At 48.0% G+C, this 19,222-nt stretch overlaps 1 protein-coding gene across 22 annotated transcripts in view; it reads right to left on the bottom strand.

Annotated features, from left to right (window-relative positions):
- Positions 1-647: 647 nt before the first annotated feature.
- The window catches only part of Dysf (dysferlin), a 220,703-nt gene continuing 202,128 nt past the window's right edge, over positions 648-19,222 (bottom strand). For 9 of the 22 annotated variants that reach the window (XM_033764701.1, XM_010609623.3, XM_033764725.1 and 6 more), the window contains 9 exons: positions 17,689-17,828; positions 16,127-16,215; positions 15,781-15,876; positions 15,226-15,367; positions 11,544-11,643; positions 7,058-7,236; positions 5,590-5,699; positions 4,089-4,236; positions 648-990 (listed from right to left, as the gene is read on the bottom strand). In XM_033764701.1, the coding sequence (XP_033620592.1) occupies positions 952-990; positions 4,089-4,236; positions 5,590-5,699; positions 7,058-7,236; positions 11,544-11,643; positions 15,226-15,367; positions 15,781-15,876; positions 16,127-16,215; positions 17,689-17,828 (1,043 nt within the window). In that variant the 3' untranslated portion in view covers positions 648-951. The remainder of the gene's footprint in view (positions 991-4,088; positions 4,237-5,589; positions 5,700-7,057; positions 7,237-11,543; positions 11,644-15,225; positions 15,368-15,780; positions 15,877-16,126; positions 16,216-17,688; positions 17,829-19,222) is intronic. The other 13 variants (XM_010609622.3, XM_010609626.3, XM_010609625.3 and 10 more) reach the window with 2 other exon arrangements.

The following is a 19,222-nucleotide window of genomic DNA, read 5'->3' as shown; positions in this document are numbered from 1 at the left end:
GGAAATAGAAGAAGCCTCCCAGGACAGAAACAGAGGTTGCCAGGGTTCCAGTCCTTCAAACAAGAGGAGTGGAGGCCTCAGTTTTGGAAATTATGGAAGTGATGCTTTCCAGCTCTTTGCGTTTTCTCTAAATCTGTTCCTGCTGCTCTTATAGATTAAACCTGCAGAAAAGGCAAATCAGTGTCTAAGACCAAGCTTTATATCACAAGAAAAAGGTGTCTTAAGGCAAAGTAAAGAAGCAGGGGATGGGAATCTTAAGAGCATCAGAGACAAGGTCAAAGGTAGAGATCCAGTTGCTATACCTGTCTGAACTTTCTGGTGCTCCATTTTTACAAAGTGGACCCTCTTCCCCAGTATAATCAAGGAAACTTGAAGGTACAGATAATTTCCCACCTGAACAAAAGGCAGCCTTGGAAAGGGGGAAATCCTGGAAAGGAAAGGAGGCAAAAAATGTTGGGCATCAGGCAGGCCAGACACCAATTCTTGAAGCCTACCCAACCTCAGCCAGTCTTGTAAAAAACAAAAGAAAACAAAAAAGTCAATTCCAATGGGCCCTCCACCCACTACATCTTGGCTGCTTCTGCCTCAAAAAGGCTGTGCCAGAAATGGTGCACACCCAACCAGCACCCTGATCCCCCCAGAAACATCCCCTGGCTCAGAGATAGTGAAGACACACGCTAATACCACTTTGTGGTTCAACTTGTTTTATACTGAAATACATATGAGCTGATTCAAAAGGAGGCAGGGGAGACAGAGATAGTGGGAGTGGAGTGATCCCAGGCCACGATGCTACCAACTCTTGCAGCAGGTACCAGTACATCTGTCTGCCCACCTGGCAAGATAGTCAGGCCCCAGAGGGCTGGAGGAGCTCTGCTAGGCTGGGTGGAGGAGGCATGCCCATCCTGGGCCAGGAGGGCAGCCCATGCCCGCTTCTCCAGCGCAGGAGTGTCCTCAGCTGAAGGGCTTCACCAGCTTCATGGCAGCATAATTCTGGAAAAAGGACACAAGATGACCCCTTTGAGGAGGGAATAGCTAGAAAGATTGTTTTCGGGGCTAAGCTGAAGGTAGAGGCCCACACTTGTACTCAGCACCCACCATCTCACATTAGGATCAACACTCCACCCTGCCTGGTGCTCCCACCAGGCAAGCAAACCCATACCATACTGAAACCACTCATCCTCCTAGGTGCAGCCCCTGTTGCTGGAATTTCCCTGCCCTCTTCCACAGCCCAAGGCCTACTCCCAGGTTCCAACCAGCTGCCAAGAAGACACTGATCTCCCAGGATCTGGACAAGGGAGTCCTGCCCTAGGCTCTTCCAGGTGCTAAAAGCAGAGCTATGATTCACCCATCCACAAACCCATGGACACCATTGGTCATCATGCTCCCATGCAGGAAAAGAGAGTTGGGGTGGGGAATTTGGGGGATCTTCCATAGCACAGGCCAGTACCAAAGGTAGATCACTCTTAACAGAGTCCTGCCTGCTACAGAACTGACAGGAACCTCCCCTCCCCACCCCTCCCTCCAAAAACCATGCAAACATACACAACACAGCACAGGGCTCTTAAATGGGACAGTATGTTCCCCAGCGCTGGCCTGGGAAAGCCAACCCTAGAAACAAAGCCTGTCCTCCTTCTCCGCCAAATCGCCTCCTGCCTCCCCACACTGGCCCAGCTCCCAGCTGGCTCTGAGTGGGGGAGCCCAGAGGAATCAGACAGGCTGGCCCTCTCACCCCCTCCCAGGGGAATTTCCAAGAGGGTGGGGGATTGGGCCAGCTATACACAGGCAATCTCACCTTGGCGCCCCTCCCCACTGGGTATGGCTCAGGACAACTAGAATAGATCCCCACCCTACCCTGAAAGCCAGGTGAGGAGCATCTGTCTGGCCCTCACAGGTGTGAGTCTGGCCATGTGACTGAGGGACTGGGTGGGGGAAACCAGGACTCCTCAGTATAGCAATGGCAGCTGTAGCAATGGCAGCTAACTAAAGGCTTACAGCTTTAGTCCTTCACTGGCTCCTGGAGCCCTAGTAGCCTCACTGGAATCTGCCCCCCACATGTCCACTCTGAGAAAGACAGGGTTAGCAGTTAGAGAGGACAGTTTACAGAATGCAAAGCACAGTAATGTTGCTGGTGGAACTCAGAATTCAGTAGGGGGTGTCTGACAAGGGATCCCCTAGGGTGCTACTCAGCTGTCTGCTGAGGCTAGGGCTGCCCCTGGGAGAAGAGGAAGGATCACAGGCTGGAAGAGACTGGAAGTCTTCCCTTCTTTTCCCAGTCAGGCAGCAAAGCCTCCTTCCCCAGGCTCTTGAGGCCTGAGGCACAGGTCTGTCACCCAAGAGCCCCACAGGACAAGCCTGGCTGGCAGGACAGACTCGGAAAGGGCAGTCAGTGCTGATGGCACTTGGAACTTGCTCCTTCGTTCCCCTGGGTAATTCAGGAGGGGGCTTGGCTTGATGCAAGCTCCCCAGTGAAGCTGTCATGCTCACAGAAGACCCGAGTTGACTTTATTCAGTTTCTCTATGCGCTGATAAGGAGGGCCTTGCCAAGGTCATACAAAAAGTTACAAGTAAAGAGTATTCCTGAGTTCAACTACAGATCTGTCTTATATGATACCATTTCTCCAGCCTTACATGTTGAGGGCAGATTCTGCTTCAGTCAACCAGGGGCTGGTCCAGGACTCTACATCCTAGAAAGCTGGTAATGCTGAAGTTTCTGTCCCCAGATTACTTGTAAGTGTGAGGCTCTGTACCTGTCATCCTTTCCTAAGGCCCTAGGCTGAGTCCCCTAATGGAATGTTTCATTGTACACAGTGGCCATCCTGATTTTCTGGTCTCAATGTCTCCTAGGAGTCCTAGAGATCCTGGTGGTATGAGCCTCATCATCTCCTCCCTTCTCATTTGCCTGACACACTCTCACTTGGACACGTAACCCTTCATAGTAAAATCTCCACTGCTATTAGAAGGGCATCCATGTTCACCCAAATGAGAGGAAGTGGACTAGGACAGGCTGAAAAGGGGAGCCATGCACACCACCCTGACTCAGCAGTCTGGGGCGGCCTGTAAGCAAATGCCAGGGCCTCCCTCAGATTCCAGGTCATTTCTAAGGCCACCTCTTACTATGGCACTTGCACGGATCTGTCCATGGATCTATTTCTGATCTTGCATTTGTAATCTCATCTTCCTTTGCTTTAAAAAAAAAAAGTCTCTGGAATTGTACAAATTTCAGGTCTCTACAACTTGGATCCAGCAAGGGCTGAAGCATTTACAGGGCTTGCTGGTAAACTGCAGAAACCAGGGCAGACTCTACAATTTCCATCCCCAACAAAGCTCCATGGAGCTGGACACACAGTGGCTGTCACAGGTGTGGCCCTAGTGATCTCTTTGCCAGGCATCAGCTACCTTCTTAGCAAGTAAAAAGGATCCCTGGTGTGCACTGTGCCAAAGGAGGGGCTCCTGGGCCAGCTCTCTTCTCCAAACCAGCAACCACTGTGGGAGGCAGGACACCTTCTACCCAGGTCCTCAAGGGACCCTGGGATCCTTTCCTGGCCCCAGTTCTTCCCTGTCTCTGGACTTAGTAAGTGCCTCTGGCATCTACCTCTTCCTTTCCCTTCCAGATGCAGTTGCACATACCCCTTCAAGATAGTTCCCTGTAGGGCTGGGGATTTAGCTCAGTGGTTCCAGCGCCTGCCTCACAAGCGCAAGGGCCTGAGTTCAATGCCTAGTACCAAAAAAAAAGAATAAAGTTCCCTGTCCACCCCTACCCAAGAGCCTCATCCTCTGCCAAGTCCTTGACTACACATTCTAGAGGCTTGCTGAAGACAACTGTATCTCCCTACAAAGGGTCAGAAGTCAGTTTCCCCCATCAGATTCAGGGTCCCCAAATAGTTAGGTTTTGTCCGCTTACCAGACTGGGTACTCTCAGAGTAAGAGCCATGATTCCTTATGAAACCAGGACTCTCCACAGCAGAGGTTCCTGTTCTCCACCCAATCAGGGGAGCTCTTTAAGGACAAAGATGGGCTCCCCCACTTGACCAAAAGCTTCCTAAGTCAAAAGCTTCCTATCTGTGCCTTCCCCCATCAAGACTGCTTACCGGAAAGGCATAAACAAAGATGCCCAAGAAGAGCAGGAAGATGAAGAGGATGATGAAGAGGATGATGGCACACCGGAAGCGCCGCCACAGGATGAACTTCATCGTCTTATACGGGGAGGTAAACCACAGGAAAGAGGTGTCGGGGCGCCTGGAAGCAACATCCCAGGGTCAGCAAGGCTACCTCTGCAGGGCTGCTTTCTCCAAATCCTGCACTCCACTATGACAACATGCCAAAAGGCTTTGGCCCTCCATAGTGTACCCCCAGAACTCACTCAGCCTCTGGAGCCTTCAGCCTCTGCCTCTGAACTCAGCCCTTCAAGTCTGCATCCCCTCCCCACACCCCTGACCCATGACGCAATGACACCCCCACTTGTGCTGTCTTGGATGAATACTGCTGAGCCCCATTTCCAGCCATCCTCACCAGGATGCCTTTCCCCTACCCCCTAGCCTAGGACTTCATCACAGATCACAGTCTTAGGGGCTGGCCAGAGGCTGAGGGCTGCATGTTAGGTGAGCTACAGCCCACCATGAGTCCCTAGGCCTGAGAAAAGCCAAACCATTGCCCAGATGCACATGGCTGGGCCATACTCAGGGAGGACAGCAGGAAGAGAACTCAGAAGGCTGATTTTTATATTCCCAACCAAGAACCTCAAAACCATCCATTCCCTTGTGCAGCCCTATAACTCAAAGCACATTCGGGATTCTGTGTCTGGGTTATTGTCTCGTTAACATCTTATTATATGCCCTCTCCATCAACATCAACATCTTGGGCATCCAACATCTTGGGGTCAGGGCAACTTTTAGTGCTCCATTAGCTCCCTGGCACTCAAGGCAGCACTATGATAAAGTGAGATAGCTCTGCTATGTGTGCCATAGGGTGTTGGAGGGACCACAAAACACAGCCCTGAGCCTAGAGCATCTTTCAGTGCTTAGTTAGGAGCAACCTGCAAGATGTATGTGGCTGTGGCCTGATGATCTCCCTAAGAAGACTGTGGTGTAAGGTTGTCAGGGATCAGTCTCACCATTAAACAGATAGGAAAACTGAGTCTGAAAGGCTATTTGAAAGCCACATTGTCACCACAGAAGAGCCAGTGAAGGCAGCTTAGTGAGGGGAAAGAACTTGATCAGACTCCAGAGCCAATCACAGCAGGTTAGAGATATTTAGCTTCCTCACTTTCTCAGTTGGAGTAGCCTTACTTAATTCACTAAGACGGTTTTCTTATCTGTAAAAATGGTGATAATAACTACCCAATAGGGACGAGTCCTAGCATGATGTACACAGGCCACACAATGTCATGCTTGGCACACTAGGTACCTGGTAGTGCTTGCTCCTTGAATTAGCTGAGTAGCCCAGCTTCTCCTTCAATGATGGCTGTCACCTGCCCCTATAAGCCACATAGGCCTCTGACCACTGCATGTCTATACAGTCAGGTGCCTACTGGACTATGGCCTATACCCCCTCTATGCCCTGGGCCTCAGTAGTTAGAGTCTGGGCACTAACCTTGGATCCTCAAGCTTAGGGTTCATGTTGGGCTCATCCCGACCCTGGCCAGCAGGGCGTTCCTCATGCTCGCTCTCAGCTACTATTTCCAAGGTCATTTCCAGCTTGCCCTGTGGAGACAGATGGGGCCATGTCAGGGATCTGCCCATGCCCTGGAGAGCAGCCAAGCTAGGACAAATAAAGGACCACTTTATCTTTGTTTTTTAAATATGTGGAGTTGTTACAATCATAAAAGCAGTGTACCTACTCCTTGTAGATTAGAATGCACAGAAATGTATGGAGAAAGGAGGTTATCACCCATACTTCCAGTGTGCAGAGACAGGCCCTGTTAGTATTTTTATGAATCACAGCTGTAAGTGTATGAAATATCACACTGTATATATAGTTCTATAGCTTGATTTTCTTTACTTAGGAATATGTTTCACTACATAATTATATATTCTTTAAAGTTTGGTTTTTAATGACTGTAAAGCATTCCATGGCTGGTTGACCATAATTTATTTGGTAAACTACTTATTTTGGTTCATTTAGGTTGTTTCCAACTCTTTGATATTATAAATAATTGTGCAGCAAACATCCCAAAACCTAAATTTTTAATTTTATCTGGTTATTTCTTTAAAAGACAGTTTAGAAGCGGGATGACAGAGTCCAAGGGCATAAATATTGTTAATCTCTTGCTGCATGTTACCAAATTGCCTCCCCACACAGCAAAACCACTAACACTCCCAGAAGAAATAAATGAGGAGCTCTGTCTCTGCATCCTTAGCAGCCATGAGCATTCTATCTTTTAAAATTGTCATTTAATAGACAAAAACTCCACATTTTAAAATATTCCTTTAATTACTAATAGGAATAAGCCTCTTTTTCATGTTTAATGAACAGTTTGCTTCTCCTGTGAACTATCTATATATGCCTTTTGCTCATTTTTCCTTTGAGGTGTTAGTATTTCTCATTAATCATTGCAATTCTTTATACAACAAAGATATTTTATTTCAAGGGCCACTTTAGAATTGGCTGGCTGCCTGCTGCTTCTAAGTAAACTGTCAGAGACCCCTCCTTGCCTTGAGTCTGGACTTGATGGGTGGAGGAGGGTGGGAAGGATGGCTCTCCAGCCACTCCCCCCACCACCACCTTTATGGCTTTTCCACAAGGACAGTAGAGCAAGGATGTTCCTTGGGAGGGTCTTGCTCAAATGGGAAGCGCAGGACTCCATCCATCTATGAGGAAGTCCAGATCCCAGGAAGCCCAGGGCCAGCTCACTGTTAAGGCCAATAAGTAGAATATAAGCAGATCATCTTTCAACTTAAACAGGATTCCTCTGCGATATGACCCTCAAGGGAGGGGAAGGCTGGGAATGAGTCAGAAGAGAATAGAGTGAAGACTTCAGAAAATAGCAGAAGAAAGGGGAGGAAGGCCAAGTGTTTGTGAGCCCGGTGCCATCCACGGGGGCTGGTGGAAGCAAACTCACCGCCAGGATCTTCTTCTCACCCTCTTCTGCTATACAGGGCCACCAGCCTTTCACTGTCTTCTGCTCAAAAAGGGACACAAACCATTCTGGGTGGAAAGTGTCATCCAGCTGGTCCAAGGAACACTTCTCGGCCGTCTTAGCTGGCTTAGGCATGCGGTTGAGATCCAACTGCAGGGAGCCTGTGACAGAGAGGTTCTTTGGCTGAGGGGTTTTTCAATCACTGCCAATCTAAGGCTACCTAGCTTTTTTAAAAAAACAAGAAAAGGTCATTGTCACCTCCTTAGCTTTTATTCCTGACCTTTGTACATGTCAAATCCCACAAACTCTTGTCTATATACATATGTATCAATTTTTTAAAACTTTTATCGTGGAAAATATATAGAATATAAAATTTGCCACCTTAATCATTTTTAATCATACAATTCAGTGGCATTGATTATAGCCAAAGAGTTGTATAATCATCATTTCCAAAAAGTTTCGTCCTCAAGCAGAAACTCTGTACCTATTAAACAATAATTCCCCATTCCCCTCCCTTTTGATCCTTAATACCCTCTAGGCTACTTTCTGTTTCTCTGAATTTTCCCCTTCTAGATATTTCACATTAGTGGAATATTTGTTCATATGTGTCTGACTTACTTCATTTAGCATAATGTTTCTAAGGTTCATCCACACTGTAGTGTAAGTCAGTAGTATTCTTTTTAATGACTGAATAATATTCTGTCATGTGTACTGTTATGGCTTGTGTCTACATGTCCCCCCAAAGTCTCATGTAGTCATAGGTGGGGCCTTTCTGAGGTGGCTGAGTATGTGATACCGTATGTGATAGGATGAAGTGTGTGATGCTGGGATTAAGTGTGTGATCCTGATATTTGTGATTAAATTAGTTCATTAACTGGTTTGGCATACTTCTGGGTGTGCATAAGGGAAAGGCCTACCCTGAGTGTCGGTGCTATCACCCAAAGGGCAGGTAGTCTAGAAGGGATAAAAGAAAGAAACAGGCTGCTGCTGCTGCTTCTCTACTTTGCTGCTTTGCTGCCTTCTGCTCACCACAAACTGTTTCTCCTTTTTGATGCCCCTATGCCATGCCACCCTGCCTTAGAGCCAGCCAACTGTGAACTGAAACCTCTAAAACTATAAGCTACAATAAACCTTGCCTCTTTTAACTTTGGGTCTCATGTATTTTGTCTTGGCAATGAGAAAAGTAACTAAGACATGTACATAGTAAATTTTATTTATCCATTCATCTGTTGATGGACACGGGTTGTTTTAACTTTTGACTAGTGTGAATCATGCTGAAGTGAACACTGGCAAACAAGGATTTGAGTTCCTGCTTTCAGTTCTTTTGGGTAAGTACCTAAGAGTAGGGTTGCTGGGTTAAACAGTGATTCTGTGTTAAGCTTTTTGAGGAAATGTCAAACCTGCATCATTTTACACTCACATCCGCTACATAAAAGGGTTCCAATTCCTCCATATCCTCATTAACACTTGTCATTGTCTGCTTTATTACTGACAATTATTATTGTCATCTGAGTAGGTATGAAATGGTATCTCATGTGGTGTGGTATTTCATCATGGTTCCTCCATCAGTCTTCTGCATTTACCCAACTAGTTATCCAATAAGTCATGTTTATACTATTTCATCTACTCACCCATTTTATCCATCACCTCATTGTGTAACTCCAGCTACTGGGTTAAATCATATATAAACACCAATATTTAACTCTCTTTGAGCTATAAAAACAGCAATCTCATGCAGTTTTACCTAATACAATTACAGTAACATGATGGAGTTAATTGGACTAAAGCATGGGTTACCAAAGAGAGTGAGTGGAAGAGAGAAATTAAATTTTTTCTCCGGGGTCAAATTTTTTTAAAATCTTGAGTACCTTGGAAAGAAGATGAGGTTTTTTCCAATGCACAATGGTCAGTACTTGTAGCTAAGTATCAAATATATTTTTCTAGCTTCCTTTCTTTCTATTCATCCAATTATCCATCTATCCTATCCATCCATCTGCCTCAATCTCCCTACATCCCTCTATAGTTACCATTTATTATTATATCTATCATCAAAATAGTCATTATTCCATCTTTTCAGTTATTCCACTCCATATTCATTTATCTGTCCACCCTACATAACCCTCCATCCACGGCAGATATATATTAATTTCCCATTTGAAATATGGAAACTAAATAAATGTCAGAGCATTCACATACATACACAAAGTAATCCTAGCACAAACTACATAAAAGACCATAAGGAGACATAGGTTTATCACTAAATGGCGAGACATTATACATGCTTAATATCTTTAAAATAAAAAGCAATAAATGTTTAAAAGACATAGTATATGTAATTTTAAAATGCAGCATAGGTAAAAAAGAGAAATCTGATGGAGTTAAAAGTTAATATTTGTTAATGTTTTATTAAGTTATTTTTAAAAACAAAGAATGAGGTTGTTCACCTTGAACAGTTTCATCATTCAATAAACATGCAATTTTCTTTGTTTTTCTTTTTAAAATCAATTTTGTAAAGCCTCACTCCATAGAGCATAGATTGCTAGATTGATGCAAAAAAAAATTTAAGTCTGTAAAAAGATTTCATAAGAAATTAAAAATAAAGGAGAAAATAAGAGAAATTATTTGCAATGTATCCTTAATATACAAGCTAGGTGTGCCCCTTTAATCCCAGGACTTTGAGAAGCTGAGGCAGGAGAACTGCAACCCAGTCTGGGCAACTTAGCAACTTTAATAAGATCCTGTCTCAAAATGAGATCCTGTCACTCATACTGGAAAATCTGAAGATGGCCTAACACCCGTCAAGAGATTAGCTAAGCAAAATAGGGTCTATCTGTAGGCTGGAACATCAGATGTCAACACAGATAAATAACTAGTGACCAGAAAGGATGTTCTTAAAATATTACATTTTCCAAAGCTCAGGTATAAAACAGAATATATACTATAAGACCATTCATACACTGTATATATGAATATATATGTATGTCATACATGTAGGTACACATTGATGCATATAATACATATGTACAATAAAATAGTATATGCCAAATGTTACAGGAGGATATCTCTGGGTGGTAAGATTAAGGAGTGGGGATGAAGTATTGCTTATTTATAGGAATTATATACAAAAAATGTTAAATACAAAATTCAAATGTGGTGCCATCAGTTTTACACTGACTATTGTACAACAAAGTCCTGTTGCAGTTCTTAGTCCTCTGTGTGCTGATGGCTGGACCATAAGTGGCAGGGACTGGGGACAGGAAGAGCAGCACAAGGGACAAGCAGCCCTCCTCTGCTCAGAGATGCTCCTCAGAATCCTCCCTGCAAGGACAAGGGCTTAGCAAAGACCAGCTCCCATTTCTGCAACCAAGGGTAACCAGGAGGGCATCAGTGGTCTCCTGAAGGCCACCTTGATCCCAGGCAGCAGAGTAGAACTAGAAGCTGGGGCTCCTGACTTCCCAGGCTGCCTTTTTCATGGCTTCACATTTTTTTCAAGTGAGGTGAAATTCACATAACATAAAATTCACCACTTTAAACACTTGTAAGTGTGTAAATCAGTGGTTTCTAGCAGATTCACTGAGTTTTGCAAACATTACTGCCATCTAGTACCAAAAGGAAACTCTGTACCCATAAGCAGTCACTCCCTCTCCTCCTCTCTTCCAGTGCCCACTAACCTACTCTTTCTCTCTCTGCGTCTGACTGTGTGGCATCTCTTATACACAGAGTCATGCAGTATTTGTCCTTTTGCATCTGGCTTCTTGCACTTAGCATGTTCTCAGGGTTCACTCACATTTTCATGTGTGTTCATATTTATTGTTATGACTGAATAATGTCTCACTGCACAGATAGACCATGTTTTCAGGGTTAATCTTTATAACATTTTTTGGCTAATATAATCAAACAACTACAAGAGAGTTTATTGCATTTAACTCTATGTAACAGAACACACCTCATTTTTATTATAAAACCATCACTTTCCTTGTTATAGCTAATACTAGCCGGCCCAGCTTGCCGGTCACTTAAAAATGTCCTTTTCCTAATGCCTATGTGACAGCCCTCTAGGGATACCTCACTGCCCATTTTCTCCCCAGCTTCCTGCTTCCCAGCTCTAGTTCTCACCCTGCCCCACCAAAACCCTGTCTGGGGTCTGTGAGGACAGAGCTGATACCTGTTCATTGGGTTGGTCACTTGACCACAAGGATGAACAGTGACTAGCCTGGGGTAAAATGGGAGTGGGAGCATCCTGTGAAGCATGAGGCCAGGCAGTCACAACAGCCAGCACACACCTGAGCTGGCTTCAGCCTGTGGCCATATATTTCACTCAGCACTGGGGACCTGGTGATCCTGAGCTCCCTGAAGGCAAAAGCAGGACCACACGTCCTGCTGGGAATCCCAAGGGTCCACATGCATAGCAGGGGTTCTGAGGCAGCCCTCAAAGCGCAGCTCAGAGCAAACCAGAACTGAGGCTCACCTAGAAAGTCGTCAAAGGAGAACTTGTCATTGTCCCAGATCTGGAGCACCACTCGCGCTGGGATTTTGCTCTCAGTCTTGTCCAGTTTCCAGAAGGCATCCTGACCCAGACGGGGCAGAGACGGGAAAGGGAAGCAAGATCAGAGAGGCAGAGAGGTCACTCCAGCTGGGATTCAAACCCAGGCAGTTGGATTCCAGGGTCCTGCTCTCAACCCGTGGCAGAGGGCTGGCTCTGCAGCAAGCCCAAGGAGCCCAGAGGCTGCCCACCCCTGTACTGACCCACCTGCTCTGCGTATGTTATCATGAGGTCATAGTGGGCTGGCTGAGAATGTGGGGTGCCCATCTACTCCAGCTGTTATTGGAAAGAACCACGACACAGACATAAAGAGCTGGCACTTCCTCACCACCCCCTTTCACCTCCAAGAGCTTGCCCTATCACGAAGGACTTGCACTTAGACTGGAAGGACAGGCAGGCCCTTCTCCCAGCCCAGCTCCACTGGGAACTAGGGCATCCTGGGAGAGTTGGTCAGAGGCCTCATGCAGCACTTGAGGGGTATGGGCCTGGGTTGGTCCCTGGGTCACACTCAACCCAAACTCAAGCCAAAGGATTATAACTAGGCCTTCCCGCTTTCTGTGGCCTGTCCTCCCGTCTCTCACTGTGACTGTCCCAAGAGAACAGCAAAGAGAGGAAGAGGTCTTGAGAGAGGTCAGAGGAGGGCCCTGCACCCAAGTCTGGAGGGATAGGCTTCATGGGGAATCAGGGAACCCTGACAACAACAAAGCTGCATGGCCACCTCAGCCTCAGTGTCCAGTCACACAGCTCCCACACCAAAGGCCATGGCCACTGCCAATGAGGCGTGGTCGCCATGCACAGTGCCTCACCCACAGCCCAGACTGCTCCTGGGTAGGTGGAGACACACAGGCCCCCAGCTGCTTCCAGCCCAGCCTCTGTCTGGAGCCTCCCCTTTCCTGGGCCCCAGCCTGGCTGTCCAGCCTCCTGCAGGTGCCTCCTCCTCTGACAAGGTTTTATAGCCAGCTCTGCAAGCCCGCCTGCAGGGCCGCCAGCAGCCTCGCTCCTGCGGCAGGCCTAGTTTATGGGCTGGGTAATGAGCCAGAGGTTCAAACGGCCCCTGGTGGGAGCAGCTGGGCAGGGGCTCCAGCCTGGGGAAGGAGCCCCCCAGGTCCCAGGCGCTCATTATGCTCTGGCCTGGGCCCTTTTACTAGCTGTTTATTTGCAGGGTGGGTGCCTGACACACAGGCAGGCCCCAGTGGGTGTGCTGGGCTCCAGGTGGGGAGCAGGCCAGGGCAACCAGTGGAGGTTCAAAGCAGCCGGATGAAAGGAGACCTTGTATTTTACGACAGTCTCGTCTGGTTAATGGAGTCCCTGGAGGGCCTGCCTGCCAGAGGCCCTGAACCCCACAGCAGAGGGCTGGCTCTGAGCAGCCCAGGGAACCCAGAGGCTGAGCAACTCCTGCACTAACCTGCCTCAGACTCAGACTTGTCCTTGGCCCAGACCAGCTAATCGGTGCCCTGTTTTAGGCCCAGCTCCACCTGCTTCCCAGGGTCCCTTCTCCACAAGAGGCGTCTGCAGGCCCTCCTGCCTCCTGGCTGCCTTCAGATCCACCTAGGTTTTCCACCCCCCTCTTCTCTGACCTTCCCAGTTGCTGCCTCCAGCCACCCTCTCCCCAGATCCTGGGGTCAAGAAGGACCTGCCTTTCATTCTTCCCCAACTCTGCCTCTTTCACTCTTTAACTACTCTTGCTCCTCTCCACCCCCACTCCTGTGGGCTTCTCCTTCCTTCAAGTCTAAGCCATTTAGCCATTAGGCCAATAGGCTGCCTGTGTGCCAGCCCTTTTCATCCTCTCAATCCAACCTTGTGGACCAACTCAACATGGCCCTCCTTTCTTACCATAGCCAGAATTCCACCAACACTAGAATGGAGCTATGCTAAGTCCTTAATCAGCAACTTCAACTGAGCCCTCAGAACCGCCAGCTAACTCTTCTCTGTGGTACCAATCAGCACTCTCTTACTCTGCCCCCGTCTTCTCCCTCCATTTCTCTTTCTCTCATCAGCATTACAACTATTTCAAGCCTTTTCCACTTTTCTCAAATCACCTGCCACTGGGCCGGATTTTCCTTCTGCTCTTACTTCAAAGAAAAAGCAAAGAACCTCCTCTCCTGCCACTCCCTGCCACATCCCACCTGTCAAAGTGAGTTGTCCTGTTTCACATTTGAGCAACCCCAGTTTCCCCATTCCATGCCCAGCCCCTTGTAGAGCTGTGTGAGCAGGCAGGTGGTGTGCAAGATGCCTCAGCCCTCTCCTGTCTACTCTGGGCCCCACCCTCCCTCATTGACAGCCAAGAGAGGCCCAGTAGGGCTTGCTTGATGTGCTGCTCTCCAGCAGAAGCAGATCTGCTTTGTTATGGAAATATGCCTTCGATAGACAAACACACTGAGCAAAGGCAAACAAAATTAAACCTGTAAATGGTCTACACTTTCCTTGAGTTCGTAGAACCCTATTGCTAAATTTTCCCTTCTGGCAGGCACTACACAACAATCCCTGGGTGAAAGAATCCATTTAACCTGGCTTAATCCATCATTTCCTTGCCTTGATGGTTTCAGAATGTTCATATGATCCTGTGTGTTGGGTTGGGAAGGATCCAGCACAGAGGATGCAATGAAGAGAATTAAGAAGAGCAAGGTGGCACAAGTACATTATGTATTTCCCTGCTTGAAGCCTTGAGCCACCTTTGGATGGAAATCAGACCAGCAGGACCTAAACAGAGGCATTTGCCTCCTTGAACAGCAAAGCACCTCTGAGTAGCCAATCAATACTAGGTGGGATTAAGGTAGTTAAAAGACCCAACAGGCCCTCTGCCTCCTGCCAGCCTGGCCTGGAGGCCCTCTATGCCATTAGAACTCCCTTCCCTGTGCTATGGTGCTATTCCCTGGTGCAGCCAGGAGGAGGCATCTGCTTGAGAGCTCTGCCTGTTTCAGGGGTAAAAGAGGCCCAGATGAGACTAGGAAATACTGAAATGCCGAGACTGAGGTCATCAGATCTACCTCTCCCCACTGGTTGATGCTGGCCCTTCAGCAAGAGGTGGGGGGTAAAAAGAGGCAGGCAGGACCAGAGAGCAGTTTTTCTTAATGACTGTCCATCCTGGACAGGGCCACAGGCTCCAGATAATTGTAGGAGACAAGGCAGCCAGAGGAACTTAACCACACCACCGCCAGTCCTATGGACAACCCAATTACACTCCAGGCCAGTGTTCTTGGGAAGCTCCTCCAACGGGGTCCAGCCTTCTGCCCCTTTGATGGCTATGCTGAGATTCCTGACTCCTCCCACTCAGACCCCAGGAGCCTTCCTGCTGCTGGGTCTGTCTGGGGTAGGAAGGAAGACAGTGGTTGTATGATTTAGACTTAGCTCCTCGGGATGGATGTAGAATATATGGTTGTGGAGTGGCCATGGCTGGTGGCAATGCAAGTGACAGCAATGATGGTAAAAGAGGAGGGAGAAGTGGGCTGCAGAGGACAGTTTTAGAGGTACTGAGGGAAGGGCAGGGAGTTCCACAATGACGGGGCAATGTTGGTTGTAACAATGGCAGCAAGGGGACAGGGTTATGGAATCTTGCAGGCAACGTAAACCCTGAGACTGGGAGCACTGGGCTAGGAAGGACACCCACCTTTTTGGCAACGGAGCACACTTGCTCAGCTGGCAGGTAGTCGAAGGGAAAAACAAACCTCCAATTGAAGTTGCCCTCGCCACCCAGGGAGCGGTAATGCACATCTGTCTTCTGCTTGTGTTCTTCAAAGCCGACCATCCAACTAGACACACACAGATAGATATACAGATGTCCTGTCTTATTAGATTTCCACTGTATTTGTATATCTCTCATGAGGAATCACAATGGTAAATAACTGGGTTAAACAATATCACAAAGAGAATTCCTAGGAAAATTTCATGATGCACAAAATGCACCACAAATTAGAAAATGTTTAACTTCTCAGTCACTCTCTATAGGTGTTCTCACATCTTGCAATTTCAGCTCAAAAGTGAGTGCTGAAGAAGAAATCTGGAGGTGGACCATTCCCAAAGGTGGGTACCTCCCCTGGGAGATCTTCCTTCAAAGCTTGCTACCATCCCCTTCCCCACTGCAGAGCTCTGCCTGCTGGGTCCTTCCCAAGGGAGCAGGGATATTGCTGTGAGCTAGCATAGGTGGAAGGCTGATGGCTCCTACCCTTTCACGTAAATGTCACTCATCTTCTCCCCTGTGAGGCTGAGGTCATCTAAGATCACATCTTTGGTGTTCCAGATAATACATCGCAGGAAAAACCTGCAGCGGGGAAAGAGAATCAAATCAGCATAGATTTCCCACCAGGGCATGGGATGTCCTCCACTGAACATCCAGCTCATCCCAGACCTGATGCCCACTTGGCCAGAGACTCAGCCAGGTCCAAACAGAATCTGTGTTCTGAAGCCCAAATGTCCCAAAGCCTAGCCAAAGGTCACCTCCTGACTCCACTCACCCCTTGCTTCAACCCTCCCGCCTCCAACTCAGCTCAGAGCCTGTGGCTGTCAGTCACCTTCTGGCTTTTCTGGGGGTGATGTTGAAGGGAGGTCCAGGCCGCCCCAGGGCCTTCGGAAATAGGTCGATCCACATCTGCAGCTTTCCCTGAGGATGAGACATGCATTAGCCCATTCTCTACCACCTTTTCGCCTAGCAACAGTTACTAAGAACCTGCTCTGTGCCAGGCCCATGGGCACCAGGATGGAGAAAGCCCAGGCCTGCTAGGAAGAAGCTCACCACCCTGTAGGACAGGGATGCTAAGCAAAGGACTGCAGAACCAACTGTAGAGGGGATGCTCTGCTCCCTCAGGCCACTGACTTGGACATGCTTAAAGATGGTGATGTGTGAGCTGAGTCTCCATTGCACCAGGGAATGGTGTACTCACCTCCTACAAGGTCTCCAGGACTGCTTAACCCTCAGTCCCTCCCTCTCTGCAAGCCAGGTGTGATTTTTGTCATCTGTTATGGTTTAAATCTAGATTGTCTTCCCAAAGCCTCATGTGTCCAAAAGTGGAGCTTTTGGAGGCTGACTGGATCATGTGGGTGCTGCAGTCATGAGTGGATTCATTCCACTGGTGAGTTCTGCAACTGAGTGTGCTGTTGGGAGACAAGGCCTAACCAGAAAAGTTGGGCTGCTGGGGCAGTGATGTGGAAGGGTATATTTTCCTCCCTGGCTCCTTCCTTTGTGCTTTTCTTCCTGGCTGCCATGATGTGAGCAACTTTCCTCCACCAGACCCTTCCACCATGCTATTTCTGCCTTGGAGCCAAACAGCTATGAACTGAACCCTCTAAAAACTATAAGCACAAGTAAACCTCACCTCCTCTAAGTTGCAGGTGTCAGGTACTGTGTATCAACACAAGAAAGTGACTACAACATCATCTTAAGAAGCAGGAATTGAAAGAATTGGCTAAGTCACGTCCAATATTTAACAGCTATGCTACTTTGGGAAGGCTAGCAGCCAAGTTGCCTAGGGAAAGGGATTGTTTCTTGCAAAGGCATCTTCGGGCTCATTTGGCCTTTGTTTTTGAGTGTATCCCTTTCTTTCCTCCTCCTCCAGAACCCATCTCTGAGCTTACTTCCTCCAGGGAGCCTCTCCTGCCCAGTCTCAAACCTGCTATCTGTGTTCACCCTCCTGTAGCATGGGTGGGAACCCCAGCCCTCCTGTTGACTAATCTCTGTGGGTTTCTATGCCATTTTGTCCTATGGTGTTGGCCACCCTGTCTGAAGACCCCACTGCACAGAGTTGGGCACCTGAGACAAGGCCACTGAATGATTGTAGTGGGCAAGAGAACATCTGAGGCCAGATTGAAAGAGTAGGCTCCAAAATGTCAGACCTAAGTCAAAGGCTGGTTAAGCATGGCTGAAAGAGGCACCTGGCCTTTTTTCCCCCACAATGAAGTAGGAAGGGACACCAGGCCCTGAGATCCCTCTCAACATTAGAAACCATTCAGACTGAAAAGAAATGGATCAAGGAGGAACTGGCCACACCCAGGGTCCCCACTGGGTTGTCCGGATGCTCCTTGTGTCCTTGGGGCAGGGTTCTCTAGGTTGCAAGGAATCCAAGGGTCCATGCTGTACCTGCTCGATGTCTGGCTGCAGAGGGCTGTATAGAGGTCGTGACTCCACATGCTCAGGGACCAGCCCCTGCTGCTGAAGGACATGCAGAGCCAGACGCTCCTCCACCGGGCCTAGGTGTGGGTTTGGAATCCTGCCAGCCTCTGGCTCAGAGAGAAGACAAAAAGTTGCCAAATGCCTGAAAGATAACTGGTTGGGCAGGACCACTTGAAAGCCACAGGAACTCCCTCAGCCCCACAGCTTACCCCAGCCCAGAGACAGTTGTTCTGGCCCTTATATGTCTCACTTTCCATCAGAAAAACCAAGCTCCTGGCTTAAAATCCATTATTCCCCTGCTATTGTGTCTACCAAGCCTCTTACAAAAAGTTCTTTCTACTTGTTTCTCCACCAACACAAATCCTCCTTGTCTGTGAAAGCCTACTCCTTCCAGGAAGCCTTCTCTGATTGCTTCCAATTCCAAGCCTCAGCAAACCCTAGACCTGCCATCTTAGAGCTGCCGTACTATGTTCTGGTTCACGTAAGCCACCCTATTAGTAGCACTGGATAAAACACCATCAGCAACAGCAGGTACTTCTAGAGTGTGAACTGAGTGCTAGGCACTGTTCTGCATAGATTTTAGCAGACTCTTTACAAGGACCTGGAAGCTAAGTGCTATTATTAGCATTATTTTCCAGATGTGAAACCTGAAGCATGGGAGAAAGGCCACACCTGGGCAGGAGGGCAGCTGGAATCCCACGCTCAATTAGGAAAGGTGTATGACCAGCTCTGACCATTCCCTTCCTCCCCTAATGCTTTCCAGGTGTGGCTCTCTGCCTTCCGGGGCTTGTGCTGTGGATGGGTGAAGACACGGGCAAGTCCTGACGTTGAGTAGCCTGTGAAGTTCTTCTGCAAATTTCTACTTCCTCTGCTCCACCAACACAAATCCTCTTTGTCTGCCAAAGCCTATTCCTTCCATGAACTTGGAGACTCTGCGCCAGAGACCCTAGGGCAGAGCAAGAAATGGGCACATGTATGTGCCCACCCAGAAACGCACACACACACTCTTACATGTTTGTTCGCCAATCAAACCTGTTCTGCCCACATTAATAGGCCCCCAAAGGAAGAGGCACAACTCTGCAGAGGCCAGGAATCTGACTGTGCTCCGAGATGGCTGATGACTTTGGGCAAATCATTAACCACTCTTGGCCTCGGCCACTTCATCTTTAAAATCAGGCAGATGTTGGATCTTACCACTTTATGGCCACGAGCCCTGGTCCCTGTGCTAAAAGTTGCTCACAGAGCAACAGTTGCCACTGAGGAAATGAGACGGCCCCTAAAATAGATGCACACTACACAGAAAAAAGAGAATGTGTATGTGTGGTGGGGGGTGGGGTACCCATTGGCCAAGCCTAGCTCAGCTATGAGCTGGGAGAGTCAGGAAAACAGAACAAGAAGGAGGAGGGGGGTTTGGGTTTGGGCATCAAAGCCACCATTTCCTTTTATAACCTCAGCACCAGCTCTGACATCAAACATCTCTGAAACAAGCAGAAGGTGAGGG

This window comes from Fukomys damarensis, unplaced genomic scaffold (assembly GCF_012274545.1).
Source record: "Fukomys damarensis isolate Sample0158 unplaced genomic scaffold, DMR_v1.0_HiC HiC_scaffold_2, whole genome shotgun sequence".
NCBI lineage: Eukaryota > Metazoa > Chordata > Mammalia > Rodentia > Bathyergidae > Fukomys > Fukomys damarensis.
This window is presented reverse-complemented; position numbering and strand designations above follow the sequence as displayed.